The sequence below is a fragment of the Otolemur garnettii genome, unplaced genomic scaffold, assembly GCF_000181295.1.
Source record: "Otolemur garnettii isolate 467f Iridium unplaced genomic scaffold, OtoGar3 scaffold00073, whole genome shotgun sequence".
NCBI classification, from domain to species: domain Eukaryota; kingdom Metazoa; phylum Chordata; class Mammalia; order Primates; family Galagidae; genus Otolemur; species Otolemur garnettii.
This window is the reverse complement of record NW_003852468.1, coordinates 7,605,419-7,627,838: the sequence shown is the minus strand read 5'-3', so window position 1 is coordinate 7,627,838 and position 22,420 is coordinate 7,605,419. Positions and strand designations below refer to the sequence as shown.

General features: G+C 40.2%; 1 protein-coding gene across 4 annotated transcripts in view; it reads right to left on the bottom strand.

The window, feature by feature from the left end:
* The window catches only part of PTPN22 (protein tyrosine phosphatase, non-receptor type 22), a 53,151-nt gene that overhangs the window by 14,422 nt on the left and 16,309 nt on the right, over window positions 1-22,420 (bottom strand). The window contains exons 5-16 of one of the 4 annotated variants that reach the window (XM_003793859.2): window positions 21,677-21,715; window positions 20,500-20,571; window positions 20,331-20,390; window positions 19,608-19,750; window positions 19,206-19,272; window positions 18,333-18,410; window positions 15,312-15,398; window positions 10,752-10,828; window positions 9,653-10,479; window positions 6,751-6,834; window positions 6,484-6,614; window positions 3,477-3,504 (exon numbers count right to left, since the gene is read on the bottom strand). In XM_003793859.2, coding sequence (XP_003793907.1) covers window positions 3,477-3,504; window positions 6,484-6,614; window positions 6,751-6,834; window positions 9,653-10,479; window positions 10,752-10,828; window positions 15,312-15,398; window positions 18,333-18,410; window positions 19,206-19,272; window positions 19,608-19,750; window positions 20,331-20,390; window positions 20,500-20,571; window positions 21,677-21,715 — 1,693 coding nt within the window. The remainder of the gene's footprint in view (window positions 1-3,476; window positions 3,505-6,483; window positions 6,615-6,750; window positions 6,835-9,652; window positions 10,480-10,751; window positions 10,829-15,311; window positions 15,399-18,332; window positions 18,411-19,205; window positions 19,273-19,607; window positions 19,751-20,330; window positions 20,391-20,499; window positions 20,572-21,676; window positions 21,716-22,420) is intronic. The other 3 variants (XM_003793861.2, XM_003793860.2, XM_012807619.2) reach the window with 3 other exon arrangements.

Here is a 22,420-nt window from a genome sequence, read left to right as displayed (position 1 = left end):
AGCATCATAGCCCACAGCAACCTCAAATTCTTGGGCTCAAGTGATTCTCTTGCCTCAGCCTCCCAAGTAGCTGGGACTACAGGCCTGTGCCACCACATCTGCCTAATTTTTTTCTATTTTTAGTAGAGATGGGGTCTCCCTCTTTCTCAGACTGGTCTCAAACTCCTGAACTCAAGCAATCCACCCACCTTGGTCTCCCAGAGTGCTAGGATTACAGTTATGAGCCACCATAACTGAATTATAGTTATGTGCCCGGCCCCTGACTGAATTTAACCAAGTTTCTAGATCTAACTACCATTTTACATGAAATCCTGGGGATAGAGGAACATATTGATTAAAACCATGAGGATACAATTCGCCAAATCCAGAATGTTAAGCAGTCTTTAAGACAAATGATTCATTCTCTTTAACAAATAAATGGCATGGAGAATATATAAAAACAGAACTGTTACAGATTTTAAAATATGTAAAGAAACATATAAACCAAATGCAATGTGTAGACTTTGAATCTAGATTTAAATAAGCCAACTGTTAAAAGACAGTTTTGAGACAATTGGAAAAAAATTGAACAGTCTTGATATTAGATACTATTAAGGAATTATTAATTTTATTGTTATGATAATGCTTTCTGGAAGGTTTAAAATGTGTGTTTGAAATTTTTCATGATAAAGAATTTTAATTAATGGAGCTATTTTCCCGCAATGTAAACTTCTTTTTTTTTACAATGTAAACTTTTTTTTTTTTTTTGGTTGGGGCTGGGTTTGAACCCACCACCTTCAGCATATGGGGCCAGCACCCTACCCTTTTGAGCCACAGGCACCGCCCTACAATGTAAACTTCTAAAGATATACATAGTGGTCTGTTGATATAAATGTCTCCTTATTAGTGCTGAGTATTATTATATATTATGTTAATGCCTTTTTCTTTTTTGAGACATAGTCTCAAGCTGTCATGCCACAGCATCATAGCTCACAGCAACCCCAAACTCTTGGGCTCAAGCGATTCTCTCGCCTCAGCCTCCCAAGTAGCTGGGACTACAGGCACCACCACAACAGCTGGCTGTTTTGTTGTTGTTGTTGTAGTTGTCATTGTCGTTTTAGCTGGCCCAGTCTGGATTCGAACCCATCAGCCTTGGTGTATGTGGCCGGCACCCTACTCACTGAGCTATGGGTGCCCCCCTGTTAATGCCGTTTAAATACAAAAATGCGGTTAGGTACTAGAGTTTCGCCTATCATTGCTCACTGTGGCTTGTTAGGCCTTGGAATTTGTCTATAAATAAGTTTTCTTTGCACTGCAAGGTCTTGCCACAAAAAAAAAAAAAAAAGTTTTGGCTTGACTAGGGTGCCAGCCACATACACAAGGGCTGTTGGGTTCGAACCTGGCCCCTGGCCTGCCAAACAATGACAACTACAGCAACAACAACAACACATGGCCAGGTGTTGTGGTGGGGGCCTATAGTCCCAGCTACTTCAGAGGCTGAGGCAAGAGAATTGATTGAACCCAAGAGTTTGAGGTTGCTATGAGCTATGACATCACAGCACTCTACCACGGGCAACATAGTGAGACTCTGTCTCAAAAAAAAAAAAAAAGAACCAAAAAAATTTTCTTATTTTTGTGGGATAATATACAAAAGTACAGTATTTATTTCTAGCACCTAACCTAATGAGTGACAGATAATAGGCATTTAAATATGTGATAGCTACTCTAAAGTAGTTTATCATTTCCATGCTATTAGGAAATACTTTGAGAATTAAAGCTATAAGTTAATGATATCCTGGCAGATATCTTCCTAAAGTATCATTTTATTATAATAGTCCCCTGTTAAGAACCCCCGTGGGTAATACTGCATTAACTCTAAATCCCTCCACCTCACTTTGGGTGTGTATAGTAAAATGCATAAAAGATTTGCCATTTGTGACATTTAGTATAGTCACAATATTATACAACTACCACCACTATCTTGTTCCAGAACATTTCTCATGCCCCTAAAAAAAAAAATAAACTGCACCCATAAAGATGTCACTCCCTATTTCCTGTCCCCCTCACCCTTGGCCGCCACTAAACTTTCCGTCTTAATGCCTATTCTGGGTATTTCATCTGACTGGCTTGTAAATCTTTCAGAATCTTGCTACATCTTGTCTACCTAAATTTATTTTTTTTGTATTTCACAAAGTAGAACTTCTACTGCAAGAATGATAATCTACTCCCCATTTCTCTGTACACGTCATACTCATGTCTACCTTTGGGTCATTGTGAGGCTGATCCTAACCATGCTCCTGCAGTTCTCTCCTGTTTTTTCTTTCTTTTTTTTTTGCTTCTATTTTTTTATTTTTTATTAAATGATAGCTGTGTACATTAATGCAAATATGGGGTACAATGTAGTGTTTTCATATACAATTTGAAATATTTTCATCAAACTGGTTAACATAGACTTTATGTCATTTACTTAGTTATTGTCTCCTGTTTTTTCTGTGTTTATACACATTATTTAAAGTTCTTCTCTACTCAGTGGAGCCTTTCCTAACCATTCCAGTGATACATCATCCTGCTGTTCCAGACTTCTGGTGACTTTAATAAGTGCCACATAGATTATCACTTGTTTTATCTACCTGAACATAGAACATTCAATATATATCCTAATGATTCTAACACGGTGTAAGGTACACAGAACTTGCTTAGTAAATGCTCATTTAATGATTAATAAAATTATAATGGGTAATATTTAATAAGGATTTATTATTTGACAAGCACTTTGCTAAATGCTTCATATGCATTATCTCCCTTAATCCTTATACAAATCCTACAAAAGTTTCTATTCTCCTCCTTTTACAGATGAGAAAAATTGATAACCAGAGAAAAGTATGGATTTAACCAAGGTTCTGCAGTTTGATAATTCTTCGTAGAGAGGGGATTTGAAGTTAAAGTCTCTCTGACTCCCAAAGCCCCGTGTTTTTTAACCTCTATGTTATATTGCCTTCTTATATGTTTCAATAATGTAATATGAATAAATATTTTAAGGCTAACTACCAACTGTAATAATGTATGCAAAGTACCCAATAAATGCCCAATACATGTTAGCTGTTGTTATTTAGTGTATAAAACAAACACATCTCAGGAAAGCACTGAAAAAGCGAATGACAAACTGAAGAACTAGGTGACCAGAGACAGCTTTTTAGAGCCTCACTGTTAACAATGGTAAAACCTATATAATGGAAATGAAGCAAAATTTTAAAACATTCTACCTTAAGTAATTTTTAAATGGTTATCCATTAAGGAGCAGAATTCTAAAATCTGTCTTCACTTTGTCCTTAACAAAACAAAATTCCTAGCCTGGAAAAACCAGATGTGAATCAATAAATAGTGGAACCTATTACGGCAATCAAGGAACCTCCTGAGGTCAATTAAACTTAATGAGCCAATCTTAGGGTACAAATTTTTAGGACTAAAGGTCATCTAAAATCAAGGGAATTTTTTACCTGATTTGGGACTCCGGAGTTTTACACTCTGAAAGAAAAAAGAAAGGAAAAGTAAAAGAAGAATATATATATATATATATATATACAAATTGTACAAGTTCAAAACAAAAAATGGCACTTTTGAAACTATATATCATATACCTATAAAGGTGGTTATAAAATATAAACTCTTTTTCCTCATTCATAAGTGTGCTGAATCACAAAAGGCATTCTTAACTCTTTTTTTTTTAGAGACAAGGTCTTACTTTATTGCCCTCGGTAGAGTGCTATGGTGTCACAGCTCACAGCAACCTCCAGCTCTTGGGCTTTGGTGATTCTCTTGCCTCAGCCTCCCAAGTAGCTTGGACTACAGGCACCCACCATATATGACCAGCTATTTTTTTGTTACAGTTTCTTTTTTTTTTTTTTTTTTAGACAGAGCCTCAAGCTATCCCCCTGGGTAGAGTGCCATGGCATCACAGCTCACAGCAACCTCCAGCTCTTGGGCTTTGGTGATTCTCTTGCCTCCTCCCAAGTAGCTTGGACTACAGGCACCCACCACAAACGCCCAGCTATTTTTCTGGTACAGTTTCAATGGGGCCAGGTTCAAGCCCGCCACCCTCCGTATAAGGGGCCAGTGCCCTACCCACTGAACCACAGGCGCCACCCACATTCTTACAGTGATTTTTATTTGCTTGTTTTGAGACAGTCTCACTTTGTTGCCCTCAGTAGAGTACTGTACTGCCATAGCTCACAGAAACCTCAAACTCTTAGGCTAAAGCAATTCTCTTATCTCAGCCTCCCCAGTAGCTGGGACTACAGGCACCTGCCACAACCCCTGGATATTTGTTAGAGACAGGGTCTCACACTTGCAGTCTACCCACTTTGGCCTCCCAGAGTGCTAGGATTACAGGCGTGAGCCACCACACCCAGCTTCTTACAGTGATTTTTATATCCCGTGGTAATTAGTCCTAAATCGATCACCCTCTGACTTCTTTCCTACTTAGAACATCTCCCTGAAAATTTAGTGAGATAAATTGTCAGTATTGAAGTTACTTCATGACATTGGAAAATGAGTGATTGTTCTTTGCTTTGGGAGTTGTTAGGATAAAGACCATTAGCTCATGCCTGTAATCTTAACACTTTGGGAGACTGAGGCCAGAGGATCACGTGAGCCCAGAGGATGGTCAAGGAGTTTGAGCTCAGGGATTTGAGATCAGCCTGGGCCGCATAGCAAGACTCCATCACTACAAAAAAAAAAAAAAAAGGGAAAATATTGCCAGGTGTGGTGGCATGCACCTGTAGTCCTAGTTATTCAGGAGCCTGAGGAAAGAGAACTGTTTGCTTGAATCCAGGAGTTCGAGGCTGCAGTGAGATATGATAATACCACTGCACTCTAACCTGGGCAACAGAGCAAGACCCTATCTCAAAAATAAATCAATAAATAAATACCACTATATAAGTGCATATTATGAACAAGAATACCAATTACTAGCACATTAAAACTGTAATTTTTTTTTTTTTTTTAAGACAGAGTCTCACTATGTTGCCCTCGGAGTATCATGATATCACAGCTCACAGCAACCTCAAACTCTTGGGCTCAAGCGATCCTCTTGCCTCAGCTTCCCAAGTACCTGGGACTACAGGCGCCCACCACAAAGCCCAGCTATTTTTGTTTGTTTAGCAAGCTTGGAGCAGGCTTCAAATCCACCAGCCCCGGTGCATGTAGCCAGCACCCTAACCGCTGAGCTATGGGCTCCAGGCCTAAAATTGTAATTTAAAAAGTAGACAATATTTGCCTGCCAGCATTGTAATTGTAGGACATTTTAAATGTTTGTTTAATTAACTGCTTTGTTGGTATCTGAAATGTTATGATAATTGGTATGCAGAATATACTGAAATGCATAACATTGTTGAAGTGTAGATTTTTTCTTCCAGAAGTAGGAAATGTTATTCCAAAATATATCTTAAATAATGTGCACATCTGTCATTCAGACAAATTGGACTCCATGATACATTATCACAGCTTACATGATACAGCCTGCCAAACTTATGAAACGTTTATTTTTGCCTTAACTATCCTTCAAGAATTGGTTCAAACGTTTCCTCTTCCACTAAATCTTCCTTGATCATTTCCAACCTGATAGGATCTCCCACACTTCTGAATTTCTTTATTTTTCATATGGCATTGATCAGACTTGCCTTGCTATAATAAATACAGATAAAAATAGAGACTTAGGTACACATCCTTTATCTCTACTGCTAGACTACAAGTTTCTTATGGGCAACAATTGTGTCTTATACAACTTTTTTAGCATCTATATCCCATAGTACATTGTTTATATTTAGTATTTCCTAAATATATATATATTTTTACTTGCAACAGAGTCTTACTATGTCACCCTCAGTAGAGTGCTATGGCATCACAGCTCACAGCAACCTCAAACTCTTGGGCTGAAGAGATGCTATTGCCTCAGCCTCCCAAGCAGCTGGGACTACAGGCACCCACCACAATGCCCCACTATTTATTGGTGTTGTTGTCATTGTTGTTTAGCAGGCCCAGGCCAGATCTGAACCCATTAGCCCTAGTGCATGTAACTGGCACCTTAACCGCTGATCTACAGGTGCTGAGCCTTAATTTTTTTTTTTTTTTTTTAGACAAGAGTCTCACTATGTTGCCCTGGGTAGAATGCCCTGGTGTCACCATAGTTCACAGCAACCTCAAACTCTTGGGCTTCAGCAATCCTGTTGTAGTCCCTGAGTAGCTGGGACTATAGTTGTCCACTGCTACAGCTGGCTAGTGTTTCTGTTTTGGTAGAAATGGGATCTCACTCTCGCTCAGGCTGGTCTGGAAATCTTGGGCTCAAGCAATCCACCAACAGCCTCCTAGAATGCTAGGACTTACAGCCACAAGTCACCGCACCAGGCCAGCTTAATATTTATTGAATGATAGGTGTTAAAAATTCAACAGAGTAGAACTGTTCTCTATTAAATACAAATGAATAGAGTCAGAAAAAAAGTTATTGACCTTGCTTGGTCTAAGTCTCACAGAGTCATCAAATTTCTTTGGTTCAGATGTTCCACTCCATTCCAGTGATGTACCAATTTTTACCTTCACAGTTGAGGAAAAGGATTTGGGAACAATTGATGAGAATTCTCCTGGAAGAAAGCAAATACAGTCTAATTCTTAGGAGTGGTATTCTTTTAGAAATCAAATGTTGCACAGCAAACAGCACATAAGATATCGAAAAGACCCAAGACACATTTTATTTTATACTTACTGAACTATACTCACCAGCTTCCTCTACCACAATAAATGATTCAGGAGTTCGTTCAGGAAGTGGAGGGGGAATTTCATCATCTATCCTTGCAGGAGTTGCTATCCAAAATGTCAGAAATATAATCACATTTGTTAATTAGAACAATCCAAAGGAAATTCTTCCATATATTCTAATCTCATATTAAATATAAATGTAACAATTTATATTTAAATTTCACTGAAGTACCATTAACAATAGTTAAGTTGACATTGTATTTGTTTACTCAAGGAAAAAGCAAAATAAATTATCTCATTTTAAGATGTAGACCCAGAAAGTTGTTGTTTATTCCCCAGTTTTTTTTGTTTGTTTGTTTTTTGAGACAGAGTCTAAAGCTGGGCCTGGGTAGAGTGCTGTGGCGTCACAGCTCACAGCAACTTCAGACTCTTGGGCTTAATCAATTCTCTTGCCTCAGCCTCCCAAGTAGTTGAGACTACAGGTGCCCACCATAAGGCCTAGCTATTTTTTTTTTTGCAGTTGTCATTGTTGTTTTAGCAGGCTCAGGTTGGGTTTGAACCCACCAGCCCCAGTATATGTGGCCAGTGCCCTTACCCACTGAACTACAGGCACCACCTATTCTCCAGTTTTTATTATGTGTTTTAAAAGCCCAGAAGTATTTTGATGAAGTCACTGAGTATTAGTCAACATAACCTAAAACAATATATTAATTTAAGAAGCTTGGGCTGTTTTCTACATAACTCTTTCCTTTTGTTTCACATAGAATATACAATAAAGCATCATAAGGAACTTTGATATGCCAAAGATTAAGTTATACAGTAGGCAGAATCATAAATATTTTAGTATCTCTTCTTCATTCCACACAGAGACCAAGCATATGGGTGTTTTTCCTTTTTAAAACACAATAGTAAAACACAGTTTTCTATATTTCTGTAGAAACATTGAGAATTTGTACAGAAAAATTTAAATGTTATTATAAGAAACTGCCACCAGAGGGCACACATGTCAATGTTGCTGCAATCTCTGAAAATAATGACTTAGTTTTTGATGATGTTCAGAGTAATCTAAGGTATTCTAGGTATCTAGAAAAAGAAAATACTTTTAAATTGTAAAACAAGATTAAAATGTATAAAATAATCTAATTGAGGAGGAATTCCCTAGGTCTCGATAAACTATTTTTCCAACAAAGTTACAAATGATCTATACATCTGTTAGAAAAGTCTATAAAATAAGTAATATTATAGAACAAACGTTTTCTCTACTTCCTATATAGGTAGAATATACTTTATAAATTATCTGATGAGGCCAGACACAGTGGCTCATGTCTTTAATCCTAGCACTCTGGAAAGATGAGGCAAGTGGATTGCTTGAGCTCAGGAGTTTGAGACCAGCCCCAGCAAGAGTGAGACCTGTTTCTACTACAAAAAAGAACTAGCCGGGTGTTGTGGTAGGCACCTGTAGTCCCAGCTACTTGGGAGGCTGAGGCAAGAAGATTGCTTCAGCTCAAGAGGTTTTTTTTGTTTTGTTTTGTTTTTGAGACAGAGCCTCAAGCTATCCCCCTGGGTAGAGTGCTGTGGCATCACAGCTCACAGCAACCTCCAACTCCTGGGCTCAAGCGATTCTCTTGCCTCAGCCTCCCAAGTAGCTGGGACCACAGGCGCCCACCACAATGCCCAGCTATTTTTTGGTTGCAGCCGTCATTGATGTTTGGCGGGCCTGGGCTGGATTCAAACCCGCCACCTTAGTGTGTCTGTATGTGGCTGGCGCCTTAGCCACTTGAGCCACAGGCGCTGAGCCTGCTCAAGAGTTTGAGGTTGCTGTGAGCTCTGATGACACCATGGCACTCTACCCAGGGTGACAAAGTAAGACTGTGTCTTAATAAATAAATAAATAAATAATTAAATAACAAATTTAAAATAAATAATTTGATGATATGCCTAAGGGAGCTAAACTCACTCATTTCTTTCTCTTATCTTCTCTCACATCAAATTATTATAATCATCTATAACAGGATATTTACTTCTGCTTGCAAGCTGCTCAATAAAACAAAACAATATGCATAATATAAAAAATAACGAATTATAAAAGAGGTAAAATTTGAAAGTAAAGCTGTAGATAAGATAAAAATTTTACATAAAATCCCAAACACATATTCTCATCTATGTTATTACGAAAGAGCAAGAAATCAAGTCTTCCCCTTCTAACTTCTGCAGGAAGAGAATTCGGTTTTTTAGCAATGTGTTCAATTCATTATAGCCATACAACTGAGCAACAAAAACTTGGGATGACCATGTGGTGCTGTTGATAACATTGTTTCTGCTGTTCTTTTGGAAGCTGTGTCTATATGTCAAGGGTAAATTGTGGGCCTTTGATTTAGGTACATTTCTAGAAATGAGAATTGCCTTCTGCAGAAGCATTCTTGCTAGCACAGATCCTGTACCAGATCTGACTGCCTCCACTGCTGTTTCATGAAATACTACATGTTTTTTTTTTATTTTTTATTTTTATGAGACAGAGTCTCACTATGTCCCCCTCAGTAGAGTGCCATGGTATCACGGCTCACAGCCACCTCAAGCTCTTGGGCTTAAGCAATTCTCTTGCCTCAGCCTCCCAAGTAGCTGGGACTACAGGTGCCCACCACAAGACCCAGAAATTTTTGGTTGGAATGGTCATTGTTGTTTGGCAGACCTGGGCTGGATTTGAAGCTGCCAGCTCTGGTATATGTGGCTGGCACCCTAGCCACTGAGCTACAAGCGCCAGCAGAAATGTTACATGTTTAATGTTGCTATTTTCAACTTACTACATTACTAAGACACTCCTGAGATTTACTTCTTTGAGGATGAGAAGGAAGTACAGGAGAAGGGAGAAGGTGGAACAAAGGGAAATCTAAAATCTTATACAAACTTTAAAAAAATAACTTACCCACCACTGCTGCCTCTTGGTTCATTGGGGAAGGAAAATTGGATGGAGGATTTAGTGCTAAAGAATCGTGTGAATTGTAATAAGAAAAGGCAGTTGTAGAGGATGTTGGCAACAAAGAACCAGGTAAAACAGTTCCATCTTCCTTCTCCGGTAAATCAAGAGACATCTTAGAACCAGTACTGCTTGGAGACAATGATGAAAAATGGGGATCTTCTACTAAAGACATATCAGAATCTTCACTATAACCGCTGGACTGCTTTACATTCGAGGCGTCACATATCTGGTGCTCAGAGTTACAGGGCAGTGAACAATTCAGTTCTGTTGAAGAAACGCACATCACTTTCTGAGCCTGCAACTCCACAAGACAAGAATCATGTCGTCGAGATTCCAAAGAAGAAAACTTTTCCTTCATGTCCAACTCCTCAGTTTCTCTCTGCCGTATCAATTCAAAGGGAGTTGATTTGGTCCGTATTATTGGCTCTTTTGAATTAAAGTATCTTCCTGCTGCATTTACAGGTTTAGAATTAGGACATGCCTGAGACAAAATAGAGCTCAAGTCCAAACTTTGATGCTTCTGAAGAGGTTCCCCAACGATTGGAAATGCCCTCGTCTGCCATTTCATGGTCCTGTCAGCATTTTTGTTACAATCATAATTTAGCTCCAAAAAGTCAAAAGAAGTGCTCAGTTTAGCACTTCCAGGGTGCAAAACCAACCCTTCCTTTGTGTTTATTTCGGAAGTCCTAAAGTCAAAGGAAGAAACTCCTGCATTTTCCAGCTCTGTCCTTTGCTGGCCCTGTTGGCTCATCACTTTTGCTTCTTTCATGATGCTGAAACAGACAAACAAAAGAGCAATGCTGATACCCTACCCCCAAAAGGCCTCTTCCCAGCACCATAACCGTGTAAAATGAGATTCCTCTCCCAGATGCGACATCCCTGTCCACCCCCTGCTAAGACAGGATTTTATTAGACAGAAAGGAATACAGAAGCAGTAAAGAGGCATCAGAGCTTCTGGCAAAGGGGAAGACCCAAGTCAGAAGTCTGTCTCTCGGGTCCTTTGTCTAGGGGAGATGCAACATTTCACGCACAAAATCATACTCACCTTTTTGGTGGATTCAGAGTATAAGAGTCTGCTGGTAGAGTGTGACTTGGCTCAGAAACTGAACACTTTCCTTGACTCTTCAAGAGAAATAAATTAAGAGATTGGTTTTTACTAAAGTAATCTCAATGAGATATTTTAATATTTAGAAGGCTGGGAAGTAATTTTTTGGAAAATATGAAAATTTTAAATAATTCCTGAAAATTCTGGCTCCTGCCTATAATCCCAGAACTCTGGGAGTCTGAGGCTGGTGGATCACTTGAGATCATGAGTTTGAGACTAGCCTAAGCAAGAGCGAGACCCCATCTCTAAGGGAAAAAAACTAGCTGGGCATTGTAGCCACTACCCATAGTCCCAGCTACTTGGGAGGCTGAGGCAAGAGGATTACTTGAGCCCAAGAGTTTGAGGTTGCTGTGAGCTATGACACCATAGCATTCTACCAGGGGCAATAAAGTGATACTCAGTCTCCAAAAAAAAATTCATGAAAAGGTTAGATGAGCTTCTAAAATATGGAAGCTAGCAAGAACTTGTTCATATACTGATATCAAAATGACAAGAATAAAAGATTAACAGTGTGTATATGTGGTGGCTGTGCCTGTAATCCTAGCACTCTAGGACGCTGAGGTAGGAGAATTGCTTGAGGCCAGGAGTTCAAGACCAGCCTGAGCAAGAGCAAGACCCAGTCTCCACAAAAAATAAAAAACTTATCCAGGTGTGACAGTATATGCCTGAAGTCCCAGCTATTTGGGAGGCTGAGGCAGAAGGATCAATTGAGCTCAGGAGTTTGAGTTTGCAGCAGACTGTGATGACACCACTGCACGTTAGCCCAGGCAACAAAGTGAGACTCTATCTCAAAAAATAATAATAATAGGCTCGGCGCCTGTGGCTCAAGAGGCTAAGGCGCCAGCCACATACACCTAAGGTGGTGGGTTCGAATCCAGCCCCGACCCGCCAAACAACAAGGACAGCTGCAACCAAAAAATAGCCGGGCGTTGTGGCAGGTGCCTGTGGTCCCAGCTACTTGGGAGGCTGAGACAGGAGACTCGCTTGAGCCCAGGAGTTGGAAGTTGCTGTGAGCTGTGAAGCCACGGCACTCTACCCAGGGGGATAGCTTGAGGCTCTGTCTCAAAAATAATAATAATAATAATAACTGTGTGATTAAAACTAAAAAGGATTTGCTTTTATCTTCAAATTTTCAAATGGGCGCTTTAAGATGCTCTTGGGGAGTAACTTCAATCTCAAGAACACTCCACCTTCAGAAATTTCAGCGTCTCACCCCTAAAGTTAATAGGAGTTTAGTAGGTCCCTGTACCTGCCTCATCTATCTTGTTCTACCTTTTTCTTCGCAGTCTAGGCAGATAGGTTTTTTGCCATTCTTTTAGCATGCCAAATTCCCTTCCAATTCAAGGCTTTACACTTCCTGTCCCCTCTGACTGATGTACTTCTGCTCCAGAGTTTGGGTGGCTCTTTCATAGTGATTCCTCTCTGGTTAACTGTCATCAGCAATAAAAAAACCTTCCCTGACCACCCAACCTACAATCACATTTCAGCCCCTATCCAACCACTCTCAATCTTTAATTCTTATTTCAATAGCAAATATCATGTTATGAAACTTGTTACTGTAATTCATGGAATTCTTTTTCTTTTGAGACAGGGTCTCACTCTGTCACCTTGGCTAGAGTGTAGTGGCACAATTCAGCTCACTATAGCCTTGAACTCCTGCGTTCCAACAATCCTTCTGTTTTAGTCTTCCAAGCATCTGGGATTACAGAAGCATACTGCCACCCTCAGATAATTTTTTTTTTTTTTTTGAGAAAGAGTCTCACTCCATTGCCCCAGTGCCATGGTGTCATCATAAATCCCATAGCAACCTCAAACTCTAGGGCTCAAGAGATTTCTCTTGCCTAAGTCTCTCGAATAACTGGGACTACAGGTACCCACCACAACACCCGGCTAGTTTTTCTATTTTTAGTAGAGAGGAAGTCTCACTCTTGCTTAGGCTGTTCTCAAACTCCTGAGCTCAAGCAGTCTACCTGCCTTGGACTCCCAGAGTGCTAGGATTACAGGCATGAGCCACCATGCTTAGCCTAGAACCTTCTTTTTGAGACAGAGTCTCACTATGTTACACTCAGTAGAGTGCCGTAGCGTCACAGTTCATAGCAACCACAAACTCCTGGGCTCAAGCGATTCTCCTGCCTCAGCCTCCTGAGTAGCTGGGACTGTAGGTGCCCACCACAACACCCAGCTATTTTTTGGTTGCAGTTGTCATTGTTAGCAGGCCTGGGTGGGCTTGAACTTGCCAGCCTCGGTGTATGTGGCTGGCGGCCTACTCGCTGAGTTATGGTACCACCATTTTTTATTTATTTATTTATTTTTGAGATAGGGTCTTGTTCTGTCACCCGTCAGAGTTCAGTAGCATGATCGTAGCTTACTGCCACCTCAAACTCCTATAATACAAAGCATATTCTATAAAACAAATCCCATTAAATGGCAATATGGAGAGTCCTGCATGTAATATCTAGAACATTTTGAATTACCTCTATTTATTCCTTGGCTTTATTTTTTTGCTTGGTTGGGGTTTTTTGATTGTTGTTGTTTGTTTGAGACAGAGTCGCACTCTGTCATCCCAGCTAGCATGCAGCACTGTGATCACCACTTACCATAATTCCGACTCCTGGGCTCTGCCCCCATGTGACTGGGACTACAGGTGCACCCCACCACACCCAGCTAATTTTTCTATTTTTACTAGAGACAGAGGTCTCACCCTTGCTCAAGCTGGTCTTGAACATCTGACCTGAAGCGACCCTCCTGCCTCGTCCTCCCAGAGGGCTAGGATTACGGACATGACCCGCTGCACCCAGCCTACATAAGCCTGTTTAAAAACTCACAAAAGTCCCGAAAAGATTTCTCAAAAGAAGATATACAAATGGTCCACACGGGTACATGAAAAAATGTTCAGCATCACTAATCATGAGGGTAATGCAAATTAAAACCACAAAATAATATTTCACACTTGTTAGGATGGCTATGATCAAAAGGCCAAGATACAAACAAATGTTAGCAAAAAGGGCACACCAGCACACTGTTGGGGGTGTGTGTAAATTAATACAGCCATTATGGAAAACAATATGAAGATTCCTCAAAAAATTAAACTACAGCTACCATACGGTCCAGTAATTCAACTCACTACATCAAAAAGCTATCCACGCTCTCACGTTCATTGCAGTGTTACAACAGCCAAGACACAGAATCAATCTTAGTGTTCATCAGCGGATGAATGAGTACGGAAATGTAATATGTCATACACAGTGGAATATCAGACAGTCTTAACATTAAAAAAAGGAAATCCTGTCATTGGTGACAATATGAACGAGCCTAGAAGACATTATGCTAAATGAAATAATCCAGACAGGCAGAACAAATATTGCATGATCTCACGTATATGTGGAGTCTGAGAAAGTCAAATTCATGGAAGCAGAAAGTAGAATAGTCATCAGGGGCTGGGAGAGATGTAGGGGGAGGTACCGCTGAGGGGGGTTGGTTAAAGGATACAAAATTTCAGCTAGAGATCTATTGTAACAACACAGTGACTATAGTTATAAACAATGTATTGTAGACTTGAAGATTATTCTAGCATTCTGGGAGGCAGAGCTAGGTAGATTGCTTGAGCTCAGGAGTTGGGAAACAGGCCTGAGCAAGAGCAAGACCCTGTCTCTACTAAAAATAAAAAAATAGCTAAAAATTAAAAATACCCTCTAAAATAGTCCCCGCTACTCTAGAGGCTGAGGTAGGAGGATTACTCAAGCCCAAGAATTTGAGGTTGCTGTGAGCCATGATGATGCAACAGCACTCTACCCAGGGGGACGCAGTAAGACTCTGTGTCCAAAAAAAAAGGAAGAAGAAGGAGGAGGAAGAGGAGGAGAAGAAGGGGAAGAAGAAGGAGAAGAAGAAGAGGAAGAGGAAGAAGAAGGAAGAAGAAGGAAGAAAAGAAAACTGCTGAGAGAATAGATTAAAAATGTTAACACATTTTTAAACACAAAAAAAAAGTGCATGAGATAATGGATATGTTAATTAGTTTAATTTAGCCGTTCTTACAGTGTATCCATATATGAAAACTTGGTGAACACCATAAAGAATGGCGTAGACTTTTTTTTTTTTGAGACAGAGCCTCAGTTGTTTCCCTGGGTAGAGTGCTGTGGCATCACAGCTCACAGCAACCTCCGACTCCTGGGCTCGAGACATTCTCCTGCCTCTGCCTCTCAAGTAGCTGGGACTACAGGCGCCCGCCACAACACCTAACTATTTTTTGGTTGCAGCAGTCGTTGTTTGGTGGGCCCAGGCTGGATTTAAACCCACCAGCTCAGATTTATGGAGCTGGCACCTTAGCTGCTTGAGCCACAGGGGCCGAGCCAATGTGTAGAATTTTTATTTATCTATTTTTTTTTTTTTTAGAGACAGTCTCACTCTGTCGCCCTCAGTAGAGTGCTGTGGCATCGCAGCTCACAGGAACCTCTAGCTCTTGGGCTTAAGTGATTCTCTTGCCTTGTTTATTTTAAACTTTACCTCTGTTCCAGAGTATTCATCTCTGACGACATCCATCTGTCTCTTAAATAGTTCCAGTACAGCACTGTAGACCAGTTCATACTGTTCCTGATGAGTGTCACAAATAGGAACAAATGAAAAAAAACAACAACAACAAAACAGCATGGTGAACTACCGAGCCAGATTTTAGCGCTACGCCCACCACTCAAATCCTAATATAGCAGATCTGAAAGGACCATCAACGTAAACTTAATAATAATACCTTACATTTGTGTAGCCCGCTTCAGATCTCAAAGCACTTTTATGCTACTAGAAATAAATGGTTAAATATTTGATCTACGTCTGGCTAATGTACAAGGATCTTGTGACGTGTTTCTTTTATATTCTAATCCCACTTTGTTACTTATCTTTCCCTTGACCATAATCCCTCTAATTCTGTTTTCCATGTTACATTTTAAAAACTGTATTTCACCCTGAGTGCACTTTTTGTAAGCCATCTTTTCTGGATAAAGGTACACCGTAGTTGGTGTATACATAGATAGCTTCAATAGACATTCTTTAACTTGACCTTCACAATTGCTTTACAAATTACATAGACAATATTAGACCTATTTACAGATGATTTGTCCGAAGCCATTCAGAAGTGATTTACAGCACTTGGCTTAGAAAGTGAATCTTCCAACCCTTAGTTTAATAGTCTTAGATGTAATTGCCGAAAAGTCATCCTATTAAAGATACCAAAGAGAAGCTAACCACTGAATAAAGTTTGGAAATGTGTGGTTATGAAAGGATTTCATGACAGAAATGAGACCTTTACCACCACAAGACTTATGGGTTATTAGCACTCCATTTTCTCTGCACCTGCTCAAACATTTGATGTTGGATTCACTTTTTATCGGAATGGGTCTACACGGGGTTTTCCTGGATACTTTTTTATAATCCTATGCAAATAAAGAATAACTTTTTTCAAAGATAATGTAGCAAGAAACGATGCAGACTCTGTGTCGCCCCACACAGCTGTTGCTGTACTCTGTCATTGTTTTTTTAAGAGAGAAAGTCAGACAGGAAGCAATCGCCCCATTGCAGGGCCATTTCCTGGTTAGAGCAGTGTCAGAAAAAGCAGCTATGACTGCTAAGATATTTGTTGGCGATAATGCCAAAATAAGAAGGCTATTTCAGCGGTCTTCCAACTCTTAACAATAGACCTTACATTCAAGTTTTTTTTTTTTGAAATAGGGTATGGTTTTATTAATTGAATATTACAATTTCCATAACTCGGTTGCATGCTTCCTGGAGTCCTTAATACGTGTACACGAAATAGCCTTCTTTCAAGCCTGAGCCCTAAACTAGCTAAGACTTTCATTTCATAGGAACTTTCCTCCTCACAGGTTGAATATAGAAAACACCTACAGTTACACATGAAAAAAAATTAGTTTTTTTCCACCAGCTATTAAGTGGAAAACCTGTGTAGGCTAAACGGATGGGTTCAGAATAGCTCTTAATTTTTTCCCTTCGATCCACAACTTCTGCATTAAAATACCTGAACTGCCATTGTCACTTGCTCTGTCTCTAAACGTCTGTGCAAGTTCATTTATAAGTGTTTTAAACACTTCAAGGTCTTGCTATTTAAGTAGTAAAATGCAGTGCTTACAAATTATGTAAAAATGCCTGTTACGTGTAAACATCAATAAACATTTGACGAATGAATGAATGGGTACATGCCAAATGCTATATTAAAGACAGCATTAGAAATGTGGGTAAAATTATTGCTATAGAAAGATGGATGAATGAATATTGTAGACGGAGAGGTTTGAGCTAAGAAGGGAAGTGCATTCCCTAACAGAGTGAATAGGATAGACTAAAAGACTTTGGTATATAAATATAGTATGACTGTAATTTTTCTTAAAGAATGCATGTAATAAGGACCACAAGAAACTATGGACAGGCCAGGTGAAGTGGCTCACGCCTGTAATCCTAGCACCCTGGGAGGCCGAGGTGGGTGGATTGCCTGATCTCACAGGTTTGAGCCACAGCGAGACCACATCTCTAAAAATAGCCAGGTGTTGTGGCGGGCGTGTGCAGTCCCAGCTACTTGCGAGGCTGAGCCAAGAGAATCACTTAAACCCAAGAGTTTGAGCTTGCTGTGAGTTATGACACTATGGCACTCTACCAAGGGTGACAAAGTAAGACTCTTGTCTCAAAAAAGAAACTATGGAAAACTAGTAACAATAGCTCTCTGCGGGTAATAGGTATATGGTTGATTTTATTTTTATTTTTCAATGTTTCCTAAAATGATCACATGGACTGCATTCTACAAATTCTATTGCCACTCCCTGAAGTAGAAATTACAAATTCCTGATTTTCTGTGGCTTCAGAGATTATTTTCATTACTACAAAATTTCAAGTTACATATCAGCTATTTCTTTCGAATAAGTCAAGTAGCTTGTTAAATTTTTCTCAGCATCTTTTGTAGGAAATATTATATTGGTTTCTTAATATTTTATGAATAAACAATAAAATATAAGGAATGAAAGGAATTTGATACAGAATTGATCCTATATCCCTATACAGAGGTATAGAAAAAGATACTGGAATATTCAGAGTTAGAGAAGATGGCAATGGACTTGGAAGCCCTTCATAGTAGTGTTATATCTGAGCAGTCAGCTATTTTGTTTTTGTTTTTCTGAGACAGAGCCTCACTTTGTCACCCTTGGTAGAGTGTCATGGCATCATAGCTCACAGCAACCTCAAACTTTTGGGCTCAAGCGATCCCCTTACCTTAAGCCTCCCAAGTAGCTGGGACTACAGGCACCAGCCACAATGCCTGGCTATTTTTTTTTTTTTTTAGAGACAGGGTCTCGCTCTTGCTCAGGCTGGTTTCAAACACGTGAGCTCAGGCAATCCACCCGCCTCAGCCTCCCTGAGTGCTAGGATCACAGGCGTGAGCCACCACACCCAGCCTCAGTCAGCTGTTTTTAATGCCTTTCTATTAAACATAGAGAAAACCCAAACGCGTTCGGATTCCTTCCCCACAGTCCATACCTGAGTTTGAACTAATGAAGGCCTCTGTGTTCGCATTTCCTGGATCAAACTAAAAACACTGAAGTTCTCAGGAATTATCTATCAAATGAAAGGGGAAAATATCTTATTCCTTTTGATCCCCTGTTAATAAATGATTGCCCCTCTCTCACAGTCTTGTACTTCCGTGACAAGTGCTCTCCTAACATGAGATAGTATCAGAAGGAGAATGCATCTTTAAAACAAATGAGGTTTTTTATCCCTTGCAACATGATTCTTAGAGCCTGGTCCCTGGAAAAGATTGAAAAAATCTTTTCAGAATGATTTCACATGGTGTAATCAAATTTCTACTAAAGATCTAACGAGGGACAAGGGCTCTGTAGATGAGCAAGGATGAGAGTTTTACAAAACGAAAGAAGGCAGCAGATACATTTTAAAGTCAGCAGCCCATCTTTGAAACTTCCCATTTCCTGTGAGACATGAAAAATGATTTATAGATTAGAATGCAAAGTTTGATTACAGTCCGTTGGTCCATCTACTGAAGCAGTTTAGATAAAGGAAGGGTAACTGGAATTTAGAACAGTGGCCCTCAGACCTTAGCATGCCTCAGATGCACCTGCAGAGCCTGCTGGGCTCTGCCTCTGGACGTTCTGATTCAATCCACTGGGGTGGGGCCAAACACTTGGCATCTTTAACAAGGTCTCTGGTGATTCTGAGACTTCTTGTCTGGGTAAGAACCACCTACTCTAGGAACAAATTTAATCAACTGACAGGGTGAGTCTATAGGTAAATATTTTAGAAAAGATGAATCACGAAGATAAATATTTTGAAAAACCAAACAATTACTAAGTCTGAAAGGAGTAATCAAATAGGAAGAACTTGTGGGGAGAAACTCACCCCATCTTTCAGCAACATCCATGTGTAATCGATGGCACAGATAACGCCAGTCCTTCCACAGCCGGCGCTGAAATGAAAGGTCACAGTAGCTTGTACACTGGGGGAGACTAGATCATTGACCTTAGCTGGGAAATTGTGCCTCCAGATTTGAGGAAGAAGAAGAAGCCTAGAGGCCTTGAAACTTTTCAAACCCCGCCATTTCCAAAAGCACATCTGTGAACCCCGGGACAAGTACCGTTCACAAGTAATAACAGAAAAATATGAATTTAATGCTCAGATTGGATTTAGTAGTGTTTGTTTCTGCTGTTGACCTTTCCCTTTCAATCACAGAGTCCCCGCCAGACTCTGACATCGGTTTGTCAGAAGGCTCATGAGTCAGAAGGCTCATGCCCAGCGTCATACCTGCAGTGAATGCATAGGGGCACACTGTCATCCTCTTGGTAAGAACGCACATCCCAGATGAGCTCAAGAATAGGATCTATAGACGAAGGCACATCATGGTCTGGCCAATTCTTGTAATGAAACTGATAGATAGTTCGAGTTTCCTATTCAAAATAAAAGTTTCAAGGTTAGGCCTCCACCTAACCTCAGTCTGACTTACTCAGTTGTATCTATATTGTTTTTTCAATTTATTCTCCTTTCTTCTCTATAGCTCTTGGGTGAGCAGGTGTTTTCTGAGAACAATTAACAGTGATTTCAGGCCACTTACTATTAGCCCCATTCACAAGAGGAGGTAAATCTGAAAATAGTTCAAGCTACGGCTTCCCAACGTGTGTGCTTCACATGGGTCAGAGGCAGCTAATGTGTTAGGCCCCTTTGCCTTAGAAAGGCTGAGCAGGGCCCAGGGCAGCCTGATCTCTCACGTTGGTCCCTGGTCTCTATTCGCGGTTTAGCCTCTGTTCCCCCTGCAAACAGTATCATTTTAGACATGTGCTGTGGTGTGGAATTGATTGGGGAAACATCACACCAAAGATTTCTAGACTATGAAGACTTGTTCAGGGCATCGTTTCTTATGATGAGAAGAATGAGAAAACTACCCATTTTCTTCTGCCCAGGCTGAGTCACACACATATTTACTTACCTGCCTGATCTCTGAAGGCTTTTATCACTCCATTTTATACTTACACTATTGAACTCAGCTTTTAGAGTCCTGATGATATAATCAGATTTCCTTTTTTCATCTTCCTATGAAGAAGCAGATTAAACATTAGTAATTTCAAAGGCGAGCAAGCTCTATGTAAACTAAACCCTGGAGCCTTTGCTCAAGCATAATGGGAACAGACTTTATACTCACACAGGATATAGAGAAAGGGCCAAATTGCAGCTGCTTCTCTCCTGGCTCAGCCCAGTACCGCTCACACTTTTTCTGTTGCACAAAGCACAATGCAGTGATTTCCCTCCATCTATTCTAGTCTCCCCTGGGAAATACAACCCACTCCCTCACCCAGAAGCAAACTCAGCTCTGTGTCCTTCATCCTACGTCGGGTTCTTCTAACCCCCTATCACTGTAATCTGCATCTTGGAATCTCCAAGGGTGGGGAAACAAATATTAAAGGATATAAACTACAGACTTCTTGGAAGCCTAGAAAAGTGGAAATAGGAATTTTGGACCTTTTTTCAGTATATCAAAAGGACCAATGAAAATTACACGTCTACTAAAACAAGTGTACAAGCTAAGTGAGATCCCAGGTTCCCCTGGCTTTGATTAGAAGTATCAGCCCAGAATGACAACAGTAGATTAGAACAGTGGTGGCCGGTAAAAATAAAACAGGAGCCACCCATGTAACTCAAAGTGTTCTGAAAGTCACATTAAAAACTGAAAACAGATGAAATTAATTTTAATAATACATCTTAGTCCAATATACCAAGGTTTTCAATGTATAATCAATATAAAATAGATTATAGTTAATAGATATTTGACTTTTTTTTTAAACTTAGCCTTCAAACTCCATACTTTGCTGTGGATCCGTGTATGATGTGCACCTATGTTTTTTACCCCAAACTTTGAGGAAAAAAATCTCCTGTTTTAATTTTTTAAAGAGGGACAGAAGTGGCTATATAGGGGTCCCTTCTCTTGCCAGAGGCCAGAGACATGAGGTGCAGAGCTGGGCACTGCCAAGAAGCTGGAGTACCCCAATTCACCCACTGTCCCCTCCCGGCCCACTCTTGTGCCCACACCCTCTCATTTCCTATCCCCATCCATGTCTGTGGGTCGGAACATGCAAGGGCTGCTCCACTGAGAACCCCAGTGGGCTTATTTCCTAGGAAGCTGGGAAAATGGAACAAAAAGAAAAGAAAAAAAAAAAAAAACTCCCCAAATCCCCAGAGTCCTGTAGCACTTCCCAACTGAAAACTAGGAAGATAACATAATTTTTACCTAGGCACAATTAAGGTCAGTTCTGCTGCCAGTTTTTCCCCCTTTTTTCTTCTGTCCTTTACCTTTAGGCACCAGGTACTAGAAAGTAACTCACCTTTCCCATTTCAAACTCCATGCATGCCATAACAATGATCTGGGGGGATGAAATAGGTAGAAACGTAAACATTTATATAGTTAGAGCTGTTAATCCATGAGCCCCCGAGTCAGAAATTGTTACTCATTCTTTCTTTGTTTGTTTGAGACAGAGTGTTGCCCTGTCGCCTGGGCTGGAGTGGAGTGGCATCCTCATAGCTCACTGCAACCTCAAACTTCTGGGTGCAAGTGATTCACCTACCTCAGCCTCTCAAGTATCTAGGACTATAGGAGTATACCAATATGCCTGGCTTATGTTTTCTACTTTTTGTAGAGATAGGGTCTTGCTCTTGTTCAGGCTGGTCTCAAACACCTAGCCTCAAGCTATCCTCCCACCCTGGCCTCCCAAAGTGCTAGGACTATAGGAGTGAGCCACCCCCCAAACCCATTAAGTTTCTTTTGTAACCAAAAAAGAAATTCTGTAATTTATAAGATATTGCTTGTACTCTTCCTTCTTTCTGTCCCCACTTCCCCTTTTTCTACTCAAATCAATAAGTTCTTTTTTTTTTTTGCAGTTTTTGGCTGGGGCTGGGTTTGAACCTGCCACCTCTAGCATTTGGGGCCAGCGCCCTACTCCTTTGAGCCACAGGCGCCACCCAAATCAGTAAGTTCTTGTTACCAAATGAGGCTGTCAAGATCAGAACATCTATTTTCTTTTTTTTTTTTTTTTTTGAGACAGAGCCTCAAGCTGTCCCCCTGGGTAGAG